Here is an 18,780-nt window from a genome sequence, read left to right on the forward strand (position 1 = left end):
ACTCCAATCCACTCTTTGCATTGTGCACGGTGATCTTAGTCTTGTGTACAGTTGCTTGAATTTGGAAACCTATTTCATGAAACTCTTGGTGGACAGTTCTCGTTCTGGTATCCCTTGCAGAAACAGTTTAGAAGTCTGTAGTCAGTAATGCAACTGACGATTAGTGACTTATGTGCAACACACAACGGCCCTGTTTTGTGACTTTACATGGTCTACCACTTTGTGACTAAGCTGTTGTTGCTCCTAGATTATCCCATTTCACAATAATTGTACTTACAATTCACGGGAGAAGATCTAGCAGATTAGAAATTACACAAACTGATTGTAGCACAGGTGACATCAAATGACCTTGCCATATTTAAAGTTATGGAGCTCCTCAGTATGACCCATGCAACTACCCAAGTTTCTAACTAGAGTTTGCATGGCCTTCTGCTTAAAGGGAATTTGTCTCCAGCGACCTCTCTAGCTGTCAGCATAGACACGTAGCCGTGGTTCATCTAATTGAAACACTAAGGTTTATCATATCCCTTGCGTCTGAAAAGTGGCGTTAAAAAGTTGCAAAAATAGTCGCATTTCCAGTTTTTTACACTGCCTTTGCAACGTTTCCTAAATGGGGCAGGAAGAAGGCATAGCCACAGAAAGGAGCAGAGCTTGGATACAACAACAGCAATGATGATGCCCTCATTACACCAAAGGACTAATTTGCATTTTAAGAACAAAATATCATTACTTGGGAAGTAAGCTTTCGAGCGTAAATAGAAAAAAAAGCATTTTAATCCGGTGAACCAAGCTATGTGTCTATACAAACAGTTTGATAGGGCAGTCGCTGGTAGCAGATTCCCTTTAAGGCCACTTTCACACGGTCAGTACGTGATCAGTATCTTTCGTCAGTATTTGTAAGTCAAAGCCAGGAGTCGGTCCAAAACACAGAAGAGGCATAAATATTTCCATTGTACTTTTTCTCTGTAGGTTCCAAATACTAACCAAATACGGAACACGTGAAAGTGGCCTTACTCTGGGTTTCCATTTCCAGTTCTTTTTACAGTTTTTTAAACCAAAGTCAGGAAGAGATCATAAACAGAAGACACATATAAAGAAAATTCAGTTTTCTTCTCTTTTTGAATTCAATCCTGGCTTTGGCCACAAACACTGCATCTAAACCTGAATGTGTAAACCCAGATTAGGGTACGTCTACATGCCAACATTTGTCCCGCAACAAAATGGGTACAACTACACTGCCATATGTGTTGCGCGATATTACATTGCAGCAATGTCGTACAAAATTTTTGTAATGATAGTCAATAGTGTCGCTCTGTGACGTGCTGCGACTGCATCACGACAGTCGCACAAAAATCCAACTTGAATGGATTTTTATGCGACTGTTGTGTCGCAGCATGTCACAGTGAGACACCATAGACTATCATTACAAAAATGTTGCAGAACATTACTGTGACAAATTGTCGCGTAGCACATGACATCTTGTAGACGTACCCTTAATTCACCTGTTTGGTAATGGTTCTGGTGAAAAATCCTGAATTCAGGAAACTACTGATTACTGGGGTGGCTTTTATATGAGAAGCTATGCACTTTGGACACCACCTTTAAATATTTCTTTGTTATTGATATTAGCAGCTCTACTTTTTTTGACATCTGTGATTGTAGTTGACCTGTTAACACAATCCTATTAAGAAAGTTCTTAATACTGCCAAAATTGCCTTGGCAGCTTTAAAGGTCTCTTTGTAATACAACACTATTTTATGGAATTCATAATTTTATATTTTTGTCTTTGCAGAATTGATCGCAAGATGTCAAGCGCTCATACCAATTATAAGCTAGATGAGGCTCAAGCAATAATGAGTGAACTCCGAACAATACGGCAGGCAATTTGTATGGGAGAGAAGGAACGCCGTGATCTCATGCAGGTATGGACATTGGTAGAGTTGTTCCTGAAAAGTAAGGCATATCGGAAATGAATAGCTTGTACAGTACATGAAGCCAATTTAACTGCCTCCTATTTGGACATAACTATACATCGAAGGTGCCGGATGAATGTATGGAGCGGGCTCACAAGCTGATCTTTTTCGAAACACTGTTGATGCTGGTTGTGTAATACAGCTGACGCCCTACTACAATGACCGGGATCAGCGTTATCTCCAATACCTGTCGTTTTACCCCACAGATGCCGCATTCAAGAGTGACCGCAGCCTCTGAGGGGTTGGACTCCCTTGATTGGAGCTCCCATTGTGAAAACGCAGGGTTCTGATCAGTATCTATGGCAGTCTGAGGCATTGTGAAGGCTCCCAGGCCTGCTGTAGCAAACTGCCTGTTAAGCCAGTAAATTCCCACAGACTGCAATAGCATGAAGACTAAAAACTCGTTGTGATCATGTCCAATTGCCACATGTGCACATATTGGGGTACCTTCACACACAGAAAATTCTGTAACTGCAAATTAGTTCTATTCATCTGAATGAGGTTTTTTTGGGTGGCAAACACATGGATTTCTCCAAGCCACATTAAGATGAAGGTACTCTCAAAGTCCTCAGTTCTTAGGTCATCAATATCCGTTCTTGCACCCCCCTTTCCCCCACTGATGAGCAGTTTTCAGCAGTGACCTGCGCTGGAAATGAAATAGGATCTGAGCCCAGCAGCAGAAAGCTCAGTTCACTGTGAAGAGGCCCTGCTGGCGTACTGCAGCTCGCTTGAATGGGAGCTAACCTGCGGTATGGCGATATAGCCGCTAAACAATGAGCAGAGCCTTCTCCTTCTGGTCACAGCCACTGTTTAGTTTCCAGTGCTGGTGGCTGCCAAAAACAGATCCGGGCCCCCCAGCGATCTGATATGGTGTACATATCAGGAGGATAGGTAATTAATATCAAAAACTTAAGGTAAAAGTACAATATATGATTATTCAGGTTATAAAATATATGCTGAGGTGTAATATTTGTATTATATTAGCTTGCGTTATCGCTATATTTACTATATGTAACCATTTGAGGTTCTTTGCACACATTTTGTATCTTTGCATTTGTTTGTGATCAGAAAATATTTACTGTGAGAAATACACACACAGTGCTATATTGAGCCACTGTATATGACAACACCCTGGGTTATGAAACATCAAAATGTTAATAATAAGAAGTTACATAATGTTTAATTGTCTATTAAGAATATATAGACAGGTAATATTGTATATGAGGACAGGTATTGCACAGTGTGAAACATCTTGGATGTTATTGCAATGATTATTATATATGTGGTTAGACACCCTGCATTCACTGGGACGCTTACATGCTGTTTTGCTCTATCTGTTAAGCTTAGCTTTAATATGCTGATTTTCATATGCCGTCATCATTAGTCTCTATATTTGTCTGCAGTACTTTTCATGCATGAGTCCTATTGGATTTACCATGACCATGGTTTTTCTGTATTGGAGTTTAGTGTAGTATGTGTCGAATATCTGAACTCGTTACGCACAAGTGGAGTAATATGGTGCATCCACTGAACTACACCTTGTACCTGTTGTAGCTTAGAGGTCATCTGTCGGCAGATTTGTACTTTTGAAACTGGCCGACCTGTTGAATGTGCGCTTGACTGCTGAAGGCATCTGTATTGGTCCCATGTTCATATTTGTTAATATATCCAAATGAGCCTCTAGGAGCTACAGCTACTTTGGCCTGCACTTTTGCAGCACGTCAGCCACCAGGGGGAGGGCATACGGGGCTGGAGTTGATGAGAGCGGTGGCGGGAGCAATTAAGGTGGTCGTAGTCCTCATGGTGGCTAATCCCTTCTCCAGTGCTCCCCCGGTCCCCACATGCAGTGACTGTAGGTGCATAACCTGTCTTCCTCTCGGGACACTCCCTCAATTTTGGGGTCAATTGCCTGGTGGTGTCTGGGATGCCCTTCATGAGCAGAGGGGAGTAAGGCAGGAGAAAGGATGGTTACGAGTCTGACATGGAGACAAATGATGAGCCATCTTGAATAAAACTAAATATAGCCTGTCTTTTACTGACTGGATGCTGGGTGTCACAGTGCAAATACTAGCAGGTATATCACACAGTAGGCTTGTTCCAAAGACTGTGTATAGGGAATGGCTACCACAATAGTCCTCCCAGGGTCTCTTTCTATAGGTACAAATAAATACAAGCAAGTCACTGTACTCTGACCTCCTTTTCTTGGTCTTCTAGTGATCTGCATTCATTTTCCCACTGTTGCCTTCCGTTAGCCACAGTTTGTACTAACCAACCAGTTGTGCTGCTGTCTCCTACCCTGGTCTCCTAATGGGGTGATTCTTTCAGTTGAAGTATGTTACAGATATTCGATTCTCTGATTATATAATTGTAGGATCACCAATGGGTTAACACATTTGAACCAAAATTTTAATATTGGCCATTTAGGGCTACTAAAAATCATAACTCTTTCAGGACCTTACGAGGGCTTGTTTTCTGTGGGACAAGCTGCACTTTCTAATGGCAGCATTTGCTGTGTAGTTGGAAGCTGGAAAAATAAATTCAAATGGGGTGGATTTAGAAAAAAACACAGTTTTGTCTTATGGGTTTTGTTTTTACAGCGTTTTCTTTTATCTAAAACTGACCTGTTCCCTTTATTCTCTGGGTCAGCTACAATTACAGTGATACCATATTTATATAGTTTTTCTTGTGTTTTAACATTGGAAAAAAAAAAGCTTTGGAAAAAACTTTTTTTTATTTTTTATGTCTGTGGGACTGTGTGAGGGCTCATTTTTTTGCAGGATGATCTGTGATTTTATTGATACCATTTTGTGTATTACTTTTTATTAAATTTTTGGGGGGAGGTGAAGTGACAAAAAATGGCAAATCAGCGATTTTTTATGTTTTTTCTTTTCCATTAAGCCTTATGCGATAAATATTTTTATATTTTAATAGGATGGGTGTTTTCACACACGGTGATGCCCATGATGTTTATTTTTTTATTGCTTATTTGTTTATATTTTAGATTTGGGAGAAAGAGGGATGATTTGAATTTTTTATTTGTTTTATATTTTTTTAAACTTTTTTTTCTGTCTTTTACAACATGCGATCATCAAATTACTTCTGTCATAGATTATATTAGCACTGGATTCTATGAGAATTTCACTATATTCCTATGGAGCTCTGGCACAGGTAGGGTCTCGATAGGAACATAGAAGCAGCAAGGAATGAATGGCTCCCCCGGTTGCCACTAGGGAGAGACGCTCTAGCCCGGTAAGAACTGCGCTTCAGATTTTCTGCATTGGTAACTTTTGACTATGCTGCAATTACCGTTATCGCCGGTCGCACACATTAGTCCCCAGTGTTTGCTGTTTAAGACAGCAGGCACCCGGCGGCTATGGTGCCCGCTGCACTAGTGAGCGGTTGCCATAGTTAAATACCCAACTATCTCCATTAATTTGTGACTGGCGATTGGGTAATGGTTATCTGTGAGCTCAGAAATACCCCCCAAACTAGAGTAAGTGGTGTTCAAGTCTGGTTATGTAATTTTGACCTTAACCCCTTCAGGACCATGCTATTTTTTACCTTAAAGAGGACCTTTCACCTGGAAAAACATTGTGAACTAAGTATTATTACATATACAGTGGCGCCCAGGGATCTCCCTGCACTTACTATTATCCCTGGGCGCCTCTCTGTTCGGCCGCGATGTCCTCCGGTATCTTCGCTCACTTGGTTATAGTTGGCGGAGACTTAGGGGACTTGGTTATAGTAGGCGGAGTCTGCCCTTGTTCTACTGGGCGTCTCCTCCTCCTAGGCTGTAGCGCTGGCCAATCGCAGCGCAGAGCTCACAGCCTGGGAGGTTTTTTTCTGACTCCAGCCTGGAAGCCACAGGTAATAAAACCCTAGTGGCCACACCCAGCCAGGAAGTTAACCCCTCCAGAACCAGACAGGGGAGGTACCATTATATGAGGGGCCGAGAACATACATGCTGCATAAACAACACTTTGCCCCAGGCAACAGAATGCTCGACAAACGTGTCACGGCGTGACAACCCCATTATAGAAACTACCCCCCCTTAATGGTATTCTAAACTGATTTTACAAACTTTGTTTATCCTTTAGGTGTTCCACAAGAACTTAAGGAAAATGTAGAATTTCACTTTTTGGGCAGATTTTCCATTTTAATAATTTTTTCTAGTAACAAAGCAAGGGTTAACAGCCTAACAAAACTCAATATTTATTAACCTCATTCTGTAGTTTACATAAACACCCCATATGTGGTCGTAAACTGCTGTACGGACATATGTCAGGGCGCAGAACGAAAGGAACGCCATATGGTTTTTGGATGGCAGATTTCATTGGGATAATTTTAAGTTGCCATGTCACATTTTAAGACCCCCTAATGCACCCCTAGAGTAGAAACTCCAAAAAAAGTGACCCCAATTTGGAAAATACACCCCTCAAGGTATTCAAAGCTGATTTTACAAACTTTCGTAACCCTTTAAGTGTTCCACAAGAATTCAAGGAAAATGTAGATGAAATTTCTATATTTAACTCTTTTGGGCAGATTCTCCATTTTAATCAATTTTTTCCAGTAACAAAGCAAGGGTTAACAGCCAAACAAAACTCAATATTTATTACCCTGATTCTGTAGTTTACAGAAACACACCATATGTGATCATATACTGCTGTACGGGCACACGTCAGGGCGCAGAAGGAAAGGAACGCCATATGGTTTTTGGAATGCAGATTTCGCCTGGATAATTTTAAGTGACCATGTCACATTTGAAGACCCCCTAATGCGCCCCTAGAGTAGAAACTCTAAAAAAGATCCAATTTTGGGAACTACGGGATAAGGTGTCAGTTTTGTTGGTACTATTTTAGGGTACATATGATTTTTGGTTGCTCTAAGTCTATATTGTACTTTTTGTGAGGCAAGATAACAAAAAATAGCTTTTTTGGCACCGTTTTTATTTTTTGTTATTTACAATGTTCATCTGACAGGTTAGATCATGTGGTATTTTATAGAGCAGGTTGTTACAGATGCGACAATACCAAATATGACTATTTTTGAAGAAAATTATTTTTTAGTGTCTCCATATTCTGAAAGCAAAGAAAATGGGGGTCAGTCAGCACATCCCAATGCACAGGTACACGCTGCCATGGCTAGAAACACACAAAAAAAACAATGCTACAGCACTCTGCAAACAGCTTTATACTTGCACTAATTAAAATCAGCCTATGGGGCAGACAGACTGGTCAGGGGTGCAAGACTAAATGGAGTCAGCCACAACTCCAGTACAAACTGCAAAGAAAAAGGGGGTCAGTCAGTACATCCCAATGTGCAGGTGCATGCTGCCATGGCTAAGAACACAAAGAAAATAAAACACAATGCAACAGGACTCTGCAAACCAAATAAAGTACAATAATGCCACAGTAATAGAAAATATTCTGGTGCTAATGCTACGCTTATTTTGTAAAATTGAGATTCTTGGCAAATACATTTTGCACAAAATTATTTGGGCCCGTCTGCCACACGTCAAGGCGATCTCTGTAAGACGGAAACCTAACACTAAATGCTACCTGTTATGTGCCATAACGACCACCATAAAATTCAGGGAGTGCAGGTTCCACATGCATTCTGGGTCCACTCTTTTTTCCAAATTTTGAAAGCTATATTTTTTATTTTTGGGCGACTGTCTTATGTAGGGGCTCATTTTGTTCGGTATGAGATTACGGTTTGATTGGTACTAATTTAGGGTGCATATGACTTTTTGATTGCTTGGTATTGCACTTTTTGTGACCAAAAATGGCTTTTTTCAAGCCCCTTTTAAAAAAATTTTTTTTTTACGGTGTTCACCTGAGGGTGTAGGTCATGTGATATTTTTATACAGCATGTTCTTATGGATGCAAAGATACCTAATAGGTATACTTTATTAAATTTATTTAAAGGGACACTGACAGGCCCAATAACCATAATCAGCTGTACATATGCATGCACAGGTCTTATAATGTGCATTAAAAACATATAAGTATAACCCCTGTCCACATTATGAATACAGTAAACTCATGTTTTATAACCTGAAGTAATCGCTTTTCTTTCTGCCCAAGGGGCGGGGTTTCAGCTCCACTTGCGCCCAGCCAGCATCAGCCCAACCGCCATTTTGAAGCGCCGCCCAACTCATCAATATTCACTTCGCTGGGCGGCTTCTGCTGTCCCCGACCTTCCAAGATATGGCGCATGCCCAATAGAAAGCTATGGGCATTGGCGCTTTCAGCTTCTGCGCATGCGCCTGACACCCATAGCTTTCTATTGGGGCATGCGCCGGATCTCGGAAGGTCGGGGACAGCAGAAGCCGCCCAGCGAAGTGAATATTGATGAGCTGGGCGGCGCTTCAAAACGGCGGTTGGGCTAATGCTGGCTGGGCGCAAGAGAAGCTGAAACCCCGCCCCTTGGGCAGAAAGAAAAGTGATTACTTCAGGTTATAAAACATGAGTTTATGTTGGACAGGGGTTATACTTATATGTTTTTAATGCACATTAGAATACCTGTGCATGCATATGTACAGCTAATTATGGTTATTGGGCCTGTCAGTGTCCCTTTAAGTTTTGCAAAATAACAGCATTGTTGAAGTAAAAAAAAAACATGTTTCAGTGTCTCCATAGTCTGAGAGCCATAGTTTATTTTTATTTTTTGGGCGATTGTATTAGGTAGGGGCTCTTTTTTTGCGGGATGAGGTGACGGTTAGATTGGTACTATTTTGGGGGCATTTGCCTTTTTGATCACTTGGTGTTGCACTTTTAGTGATGTAAGGTGACAAAAAATAGTTTTTTTTAGCACAGTTTTAATTTTATTTTTTGGACGGTGTTCACCTGAGGGGTTAGGTCATGTTATATTTTTATAGAGCCGGCGATACCAAATATGTCTGTTTTTCTATTTTTTTCTATTAGTTTTTTTTGGGCAATTTTATGTGTTTTATATTGGGGAAAGGGCATTTTTGTATTTTTTTTATTATGGAAAACACTTTTTTTTTTTTTGCCCCACTCTTCAACTTCTGGGGGTCTGCCATCGGGTCCCCATCACAGCAGCGCAGGGACCTGATGAACATCCCACACCCAGCAGGATACCGCAAGTGCCGCGGTCAGCAATGACCGCGGCAGTGCAAGGTTTAATGCGTTGGCATCTGTGTTTTCACTGATGCCGGTGTATGCAGCAGGGACCCGGCTGTCAGTGACTGCCGGGTCCGTGCCGCTGATCAGGTGGGCGCAACTCCTGCACCCGCCGGATCAGCATGACGTACATGTATGTCACTGGACCTTAAGTCATGTCCAGATATGACGTACATGTACTTCACGGGTCCTTAAGAGGTTAATACTCACTTACATTCTGATGTTGTGCTTGGACAAACCAGCAATGCATTAGGAGGATCATGTGCTCACACATATAACGGAGAAGACAGCGTCAGAATGCAAGTGAGTATGATGATAAAAAGGACATATTTTGACTCGGCATCACTTGCACTATACACTTCCACTTACTTTGGGGTATGTTTCAGAGCTGACAGATTCCCTTTAGCCCCTTAAATTCCGTGCTGTACATGTAAGCGAAAAGAAAGGGTTTTAAATATGGCACAGCAATAGCTGCCGGGTCTCTACTGTTTCAAACAGCAGTGGTCCGGAGTTAATGTTTGCGACCAGCGATAATGCCGATCTCAGAGATTGAACCATTTAGATGCCATGCTTTAGATACCATTGTATCTAAATGCCAAAAATCCACTACCGGGTCAGGAACAGCTCCCCCAGGCAGCGATCGGGGGAAACTGTTCCTTCGCTCTGATGTAGTAGTTCAGGTGGAAGGCCTCCATAGCATAACCGCAATTGGAGCTTAGACTGTAGTTCTATTGAACTACAGTGTAAGCTACAAGTGTTCAGAAGATCACATATTCCAGCCTCCTAGGGGGGCTAAAAAAGTTACATAAAAAAAAATATATATATAGGAAAAAAAAATGCAAACATGTAAATGGCTCCTCCCTTTTCCCAGAAATAAAATAAAAACAAATAAACAATAAAAATATAAAGATCATAGGAATCCTGGCCAAGTTGACATTTTTTCATTCCTTCACTTACCCCCAAAAATTGAATGAGGCTGGGTTCAGACCTGAGCGTTTTACAGCGCATTCCTACGCGCTGTAAAACGCTCAACAGGCAAGAACCAATGATTCCCTATGGGAATGGTTCTCACCTGAGCGTTTTACAGCACGTACGATCGCGCTGTAAAACGTCCGACGCCCCAAAAAGTACAGGAGCTTCTTTGGGGCGTTTTGTCGCACGTTCCCGTACATAGACTTCCGGGAACGCGCGACAATGGGCGTTCGCTTGTTCCTCTAACACTGATAGACTATCTTTTCATTATCTGATATCTACCCTCTAGGACCAAAGGGCCTAGAGTATTACTTCCTTTCAATGCTTATCCATGTAGACAGCTCATCTGTGTGTCAGTACCTAGTGCTCCCGGTTGATTCTGCGGATGGGTAGGTTTTCTTGAAGTTGGACCCCTACTAGTCACACGCTAATGGCCTATTGGAAAGATTAGCCATGAGTTTATGTGAGATAGAAAAGTATTATGTTTTCTGTATTGGTGTAAGGGATTAGAAAGAAGATGCCAGCACTTCCTCCAACCAGGGACTAACACACCTCTCAGAAAAAGAATTTGACAGCAGTTTTTGGCTCAGGTCTGTCCCATAACAAATCTTTGTTTTCTTTACTCTGGCAAATGTTTAATTTTTAGGCATTGTTATGAAGTATTACGTTGGACAAATGTCGGATTGATTTATGCCAGTGGCGCACGTGTTCCTTATAAATGTAAATAAGCTGTCTTAAGAGAAGGGGCTTCAATGCTAGGTGCATATTACTGAAATCTAACTTTATAAGACCTGTTTTTCACTGTGACATCATGTGGCAGGTGATAAAATCCGAATGGTACATTTTGTTTTACAAAACTGACTGATACACCGGTTTTGTATCACATGGCTGTATAGGACTGCCTTGCAGCTCTCAAAAATGTAAATTTGGTAGCATGCCATTCACCCCGTCCTACTTCTGAGTATATTTTTGTTGAAAACCCTAAAGATATTTGTCTTGAGCATGCAGAACTAACTTTTTTTTCTGACTTTTCAATCTCAAAATACCTGAAACTTTTTTCTAGTTAATTATTGAAACTGGTCTCCAACATAGGGGCACTTGTCGTGTGCACTCCGTGGTGCGGATGCGGACCCAATGACTTGAATGGGTCCACATCCACCAGATACAACCAAAGATAGAACCAGATCAGAAGCGGCTTTCAGTTCGTGTCTCCGAATGGTGCGGACCATATATTGCGGATATGGGACCAGCGTGCAACCGACCCCTGCCCCTGCATTGCAGACCGCACACACGATTGTGTGCATGAACCCTAAATGATTTTTATTTTATATAACTCATGTTTTACAGTCTTTAATTTTACCAATACCTTAGCAAAAATGATGCATGATTCGCGTAATCATGCTATACACCATGGGGGCAGATTTACTACAGCTATAGATGGCGTAAACCTAGACAGATTATCTAGACCTGCATCACATGTATCACAGTAGCTCCACCTGGAAGATACACATTGTGCATGGCTAGATACCCTTTGTCTAATTATATACCAACTATTGGTTGTCTTAATTTGAGACTGAATTTTACGTGAGAATTGAGAATTTCCATTGAAACCCCTCCCCTAAACAGGTTACCTACTTAGAGCAACACAGAAAAAGTTATAGAAACCCTAGCTGTGCCAAATTGCACCAATTTGCACCACTTTTTAGACCGATTTTGGGGCACAGATGTAGTGTCCCCCACATTTGTAAATGTGGCCTAAAATATGGACACAAGTATTGTGACACAGTTATTACTCACTGGGAGAGAGTTATCAGAACTGGTGTAAGGGAAAACTGGTTTAGTTGCCCATAGCAACCAGTCATATTCCACCTTTTCTTTTCTTTTAAGTAGCTCTGAAAAAATTAAAGGTGGAATTAAGTGGTTGCTAAGGGCAACTAAGGCAGTTTTCCTTTACACCTGTTTTGATAAATTTCCCCCATTGAATTCAGGCTTGTGAAAGAGATCACTGAATTTGAGCGTGACACTGTAATAGGATGCCACGGTTGCAACAAGTTATGTTGTGAAATTTCTTCCCTTAACCACTTCCCATCTGGGCCATTTGCCCCCTTCCTGACCAGGCCTAATTTTGCAAAACTGACATATCTCACTTTATGTGGTAATAACTTTGGAACGCCTTTACTTATCCAAGTCATTCCGAGATTGTACTTCGTGATAGTCATACATTTTTGTCAATATATTTCACCGTTATTTATGAAAAAATCCCAAATTTACCAGAAATTTAGAAAAATTAGCAATTTTCTAAATTTCAATTTCTCTGCTTTTAAAAAAGAAAGTGATACCTCATAAAATATTTATTACTGACATTTCCAAAATGCCAAAACCCACTTTTTAAGGACCAGTTCAGGTCTGAAGTCACTTTGTGGGGCTTACATAGCGGATACCCCCATAAATAACCCCATTTTTACAAACTTTGTTAACCCTTTAGGCGTTCCACAAGAATTAAAGGAAAATGGAGATCAAATTTTAAAATTTAACTTTTTTGGCAGATTTTCCATTTTTATCGATTTTTTTCTTTAACACATCGATGGTTAACAGCCAAACAAAACTCAATATTTATTACCCAGATTCTGCGGTTTACAGAAACACCCCACATGTGGTCATAAACTGCTGTATGGGAACACGGCAGGGCACAGAAGAAAAGGTACTCCACATGGTTTTTAGATACCATGTCCCATTTGAAGCCCCCCTGATGCACCCTTACAGTAGAAACTCCCAAGAAGTGATCCCATTTCAGAAACTAGGGTATAAGGTGCCAGTTTTATTGGTACTATTTTTGGGTACATATGATTTTTTGATCATTCATTATAACACTTTATGGGGCAAGGTAACCAAAAAATTGGTTGTTTTAGCACAGTTTTTATTTATTTATTTTTACAGCGTTCACCTGAGGGGTTTGGTCAAGGGACATTTTTATAGAGCAGATTGTTACGGACGTGGCGATACCTAATATGTATACTTTTTCTTATTTATTTAAGTTTTACACAAAAATAGACATACGCCTTTTTGATCACTTGGTGTTGCACTTTTTGTGATGTAAGGTGACAAAAATAGTTTTTTTTTTTTACGGTGTTCACCCGATGGGTTAGATCATGTGATCTTTTTATAGAGCTGGTGTTTATCGGACTGGGTCGATTATGTGATATATTTATAGAGCCAACTGTCACGGACGCGGCAATACCAAATATGTCTATTTTATTTTATTTTTTCTATTTTTAACATTTTTTTTATTCCTTACTTGGGGATTATTTTATTTTTTTAACACTTTATTTTTTATTTTACACTTTTCGTCCCCCATAAGGTCATACAAGACCTCTGGGGGACATTTACTTTTTCTTTTTTTTTTCACTGTTGATTTCTTCTGTAACTGGGGCTGACATAGTAGCCCTAGTTACAGGAGAAATACACCCCCCAGAGAGGTTGTACAGCAGAATACTGCGCTGTACAGCCTCAGTGCAGGGCTGATCGAGGCTCTCTGAAAGACCTCACATAGCTCCTGCACTCCTTGATCCCGGCGGCCGGAACAGGAAGCGCATAGCGCTCCCTGCTCTGCATACACAGCGCTCGGTGAGCGCTGTGTATACAGCGATCTAGAAGGCAGGGACACCTGGGCACTTTCCCTGCCTTCTCTCTGGGTTGCCCTGCTGTCACTGACAGCGGGCAACCCGATCAGCAGCTGCACGATTAGCGTGCAGCTGCAGTTTCTGAACGAACGTTCTGGAACGTCCATTCAGAAATAGAGAACCACCTCCCGGACATTTATATCCTATGGGCGGACGGGAGGTGGTTAAAGATATTCCATTATCGACTGTGAGTAATATTATTGCAAAGTGGAAGCTTTTACAGTGCATTCGGAATGTCTTCAGACCCTTTTGCTTTTTCACATTTTGTTATGTTGCGGCCTTTTGTTAAAAATACAAAAAAAAAAAAAAGTTTCCTCCTGTCAATCTGCACTCACTATCTCATAATGATTGACAGCAGAAAAAGACCACCTGGTCCATCTAGTCTGCCCTTATATTATTAGTTTATTATATTATAATTTTTTTTAATCTTAGGATAGACATGTGTTTATTCCAGACATTTTTAAAATCACTCACTGTATATTTCCCAACCACAACTGCTGGAAGTTTGTTCCAAGCTTCCATCACTCTTTCAGTAAAATAATATTTTCTGACATTGCTCCTGATCTTACCCAAACCTAACGCTAACCTGCCTAAAGGGAAAGTGAATTTTAGAAATGCTTGCAAATGTATTAAAAATAAAAAAAAATATTTCTATGGACATAAGTATTTAGACCCTTTGCAATGACACTTAACATTTAGCTCCAATTCTTCTTCATCATCATGAGATGTTTCTACACCTTGCTTGTAGTCCATGATGTAGTCCAAAAGCTCTCAAGACAACTTCAGTCTCTTTGTCAGGCGTACTACAAGAGAGTCTGAAGAAACAGCAACATATACTGTATATACAAAAAGAGCAGAGACATGGTGTATTTGAAAAACAACAATATAAAAAATCTTGCGAATGAGTCCTTAAAGGGGCTGTCACACTTCAGCAAATAGCATCCATCATGTAGGGCAGGCATGTCCAAAGTGCAGCCCTCCAGTTGTTGCAAAACTACAACTCCCAGCATGCCTGGGTAGCTTACAGCTATTAGGGCATGCTGGGAGTTGTAGTTTTGCAACAGCTGGAGGGCCGCAGTTTGGACATGCCTGATGTAGGGAAAGTCAACTCAAGGCATCCACCAATGTGTTCACATTGCCTCCTCCCCATTGGCCTAATTCACCTCTCCTTCGCATTACACACTTCTCGTTTCCATTGTCACGACCACCCAGCAACAGTGGCCGCACTTGTACTCTATATGAAAAAGAGCCTATAGTGTGCAAGTGCAGCCACCGCTGATGGGCTGCAGTGTGGTCACAACCATGGATAGGAGCAGTATACAATGCAAGTTGCATTTCTGATGTGGAGAGAGTTGGTGCAAGGTACTGTACTTGCTGATGTGTTGTGATTGTCCATGTTGCTTCCTTTGCTGACTTATGTCACATTATAAACTGCTTGTTTCCATGATTGGGACCACCCTGCAATCCAGGAGTGGTGGTTGCGCATGCACATTATAGGAAAAGTCTCCGGCCTCTCTAGTGGCCGGGACCACTGAAGTGCGCATAGGCCAGCGCCTTTTCCTATGGTGTGCATGCGTGGCTGCTAGGTTGTGGTCGTGACCATAGAGATAAAAAGTGATAGAGAATGTGATGGAGAAGTGAATTAGGCCAGTGGTGGGGTGGGAGGGTGTCAATGTGAACAATCACAGTGCATTGGTGGGTGCCGTGTGTTGACTTTACCTACATGATGGATGCCATTTGCTGAAGTGAGACAGTCCCTTTAAGGACTCAGTCTCAAGATTTGGGATATTCTCTTGTTTTTGTCCCTGCTCCTTTTGTATATATATTGCTGTCTCTTCAGACACTCTTGTAGCACGCCTGACGAAGAGACCTGAGTTGTCTCGAAAGCTTGACTCTTATTTTGTTTCTCCTAATGAGAGCACTAAACTAGTTTTGCAGTGATGTAAACAGAAAATCCTGTAAAATCTTGTATCATTCACTATAACTTGCACATTGCTCTGCAGAGTACATCTCTAAGTGGATGATTTGTGTGTGGGATAATATTGCATTTAGTCAGGGCCGTTAAAAATACAGTGACAGGTCGATGAGTTGTTATGCAGTAATACGGCTACTTTCACACTTGCGCTTTTCCTATCCGCTATTGAGATCCATTATGGAATCTCAATAGCAGGGGAAAAGGCTTCCGTTTTGTCCCCAAAATGGAACTGAACAAAACGTAATGCACCAGAATGCATTCTGTTCCGTTTGGTTGCGTCCCTATAACGGACAGAATAATGCTGCAAGCAGCATTTTTCTGTCCTCAATGTGGTGCGGAGCAAGACTGACTTTTTTGTAATGACGGATCCAGCAAAAACGCTGGTGTGAAAGTAACCCAACTTGTACCCCTGATGACTGAAACCCTGGTACTAATTGCTCATCCTCAGTAACTATTGTGTAAAATGTTGGCAAGTAGACAACCATGGTGTAGCATAATCCTGCCATTGTGGACACTCACATTGGATTTGCAATAAGATTACTATTTGTATGAAATTTCTTGTGTTGAGGATGGGACCGACACCCTTGTTCTTCTTTCATACAGAGCCTGGCTAAGCTGACGGATGGATTCAGAAACAGCTGCTGCATCTCTGACTCCTTACACAACGTTCATCAGAACTCAAACTCGCTCAATGAATCGTGTTTACCTCAGCAATACTGTGATGCCTGCTCGCAAACAGATAACATGGGAGAGGTATGATCAATCCTACCCGCTCACATGAAAGGTTAGTTATCGTGTTCCGATTCATCTCTAATTGGATTTATTTTTTTATAGTTTGGCTTTGATGATAAAGCAAGACTAGTGGACAGAGTAAGGCTTAATTGGCAGTACGAAGAAGCCAAGAAAAGGTGAGTGACGGCAGAAATTCAAATAATCTGTTCACCATCATATATAGCATATATATATATATATATATATATATATATATATGAAAATGAGTTTGTCTGTCTGTCCTTTATGTGCGACCAAACGACTGAACTGATCTTCACCAATGGCACACAGGTACATCAGGTGTCCGGGAAAGGTTTTAGACCAGGTCTTCGCTCTCTTTGACGTACCGTTCCTGAGATTTTCCCAAAAAATGACCTGCATTATCCAATACAAGCCTGCAAGTCTTTCTCTTCATATCCCAACTGCCATACACACGGTCACATGACCCTTATCAGCCAATAGAAGCTCGCAGGCCCTTAGTCTCCACATACACACAGTTTTACTCCAGGGTTTCATAACAACCCAGCCATTTTTCTTTACTGCTGTAGGTCAGCTTTAGGCTAGGGCTAAACGACGACATGTGTTGCTTGACAATAAGTCTCACGACACATAGGACACAACTATACTACATATACTTGATGTCGCATGCCAATTTTTATAATATTAGTCTATGATGTTGCGCTGCGACTGTGACCCGACAGTCACTGAAAAATCCATCTTGGATGGATTTTTTGCGAGCGTCGTGTCGCAGCATGTCGCAGTGCGACACCATAGCCTATCATTATAAAAATTGTTGTGCGACAAGGGGGCGAAGGCCACTATTAAAGGGGCAGCTGTGTGGAGGTCACTGTTAAGTCAGCAGGGTACTGTGAGGTCATTGTCAATGGAGCGGGGTACTGTGGAGGTCACTGTTAAGGGAACAGGATCTATGGAGTTCACTGTTAAGGGAATGGGGTACTGTGGCAGTCACTGTTATAGGGACGGGTGCTGTGGAGATCTCTGTTAAGGGGGCAGGGAACAGATAAGGGGACAGTCCCCTAGTCAGTGTTAAGGGACGGGGTGCTGTATAGGTCACTGATAAGGGGGCAGGCCCCTGAGGAGTTCAATGTCAAGGGAGTGGGGTGCTGTAAAACTCACTGTTAAAGGAGTGGGCTGCTGTGAAGGTCAAAGTTAAGGGGATGGGCTGCTTTGGAGGTCCCATTTCAAGGAGGCGGGGCACTGTGGGGAGGGACGGCAGTGTTAAGGGGTGAGGGGCTGTGGAGTTCACTGTTATGGGGGATACTGTTGATATCTTTTAAGGACACACAGAAACATTTAATGAAATATACCCGTGCAAAGCCGGGTCCTTCTGCTAGTAGCATATACATTAGAGGGGTTATACATTAGATAAGTCATCAGTACCTGATCAGTGGGAGTCCAACACCTGGGACCCCCGCAGATCAGCTGTTTTGAGAAGGCAGCAGTGCTCCTGTGAGCGCTACTGCCTTCTCTTTGCTTACCAAGCACAGCACCATACATTGTATAGCGGCTGTGCTTGGTATTGCTGCTCCTAGACCACATGACACATGAACGTTATCACTGGCCTAGGAAAAGCAGAGAGAAAGACGTCGGGCCCCCACCCATCAGATACCGATGACCTATCTAGAGGATTTATTTCATGTTAAACAAACAATCTCGGAAAACCCCTTTAAAGAAGTTATCCAGGAGTTTTATGTTGATGTGTTGCTTGCACATAGACCCATTCATTTCTATGGGGCCGCAAAGATGGAGCACAGAGGGGTCATCTATGTGCTGTTCGCGTCCGTGCAGCTGTGCCACAAATTATAGAACATGTCCTGCTGTTGTCCGTTTTGTGGACAGGAATAGGCATCCCACTAATGGTTTAAGGACCGCAAAATGGATATGGCGATGTGCCTGAGGCCTAAAGGGAAGTCTGATTAATAATGAGTTACAGTAACCAAGACTAAAGGGTGAATTCTAGAAGTGTTTCTGAGGTGCAGGCGACATGAGAGGGCAAGTGCTCGAATACAGAGGGTGAAGTCAAGATCATTTGAAAATAACCCCAAGACAGCGGGTTTGCTGCCTAGGTGTGATGGTAGTGACACACTGAGATGGAATACCAGGTTTAGGTAGGTTAGTAGATGGAGAAACCACAAGAAGTTTAGATTTTGAAAGATTTAGTTTCAGACAGAGAGGGGAATGATGTTAGAGACAGCAGACAATCTCTGGTGTGTTGTAGTAATGCAGGGCTGATGTCACAGGAT

The 18,780-nt window shown here is 41.7% G+C and overlaps 1 protein-coding gene across 1 annotated transcript in view; it reads left to right on the forward strand.

Annotated features, from left to right (window-relative positions):
• The window catches only part of WWC3 (WWC family member 3), a 203,524-nt gene that overhangs the window by 117,965 nt on the left and 66,779 nt on the right, over positions 1-18,780 (forward strand). Inside the window, exons 6-8 of the mRNA XM_044284567.1 lie at positions 1,793-1,922; positions 16,349-16,498; positions 16,580-16,653. Of these exons, the coding sequence (XP_044140502.1) occupies positions 1,793-1,922; positions 16,349-16,498; positions 16,580-16,653 (354 nt within the window). The remainder of the gene's footprint in view (positions 1-1,792; positions 1,923-16,348; positions 16,499-16,579; positions 16,654-18,780) is intronic.

The sequence above is a fragment of the Bufo gargarizans genome, chromosome 3 (assembly GCF_014858855.1).
Source record: "Bufo gargarizans isolate SCDJY-AF-19 chromosome 3, ASM1485885v1, whole genome shotgun sequence".
NCBI classification, from domain to species: domain Eukaryota; kingdom Metazoa; phylum Chordata; class Amphibia; order Anura; family Bufonidae; genus Bufo; species Bufo gargarizans.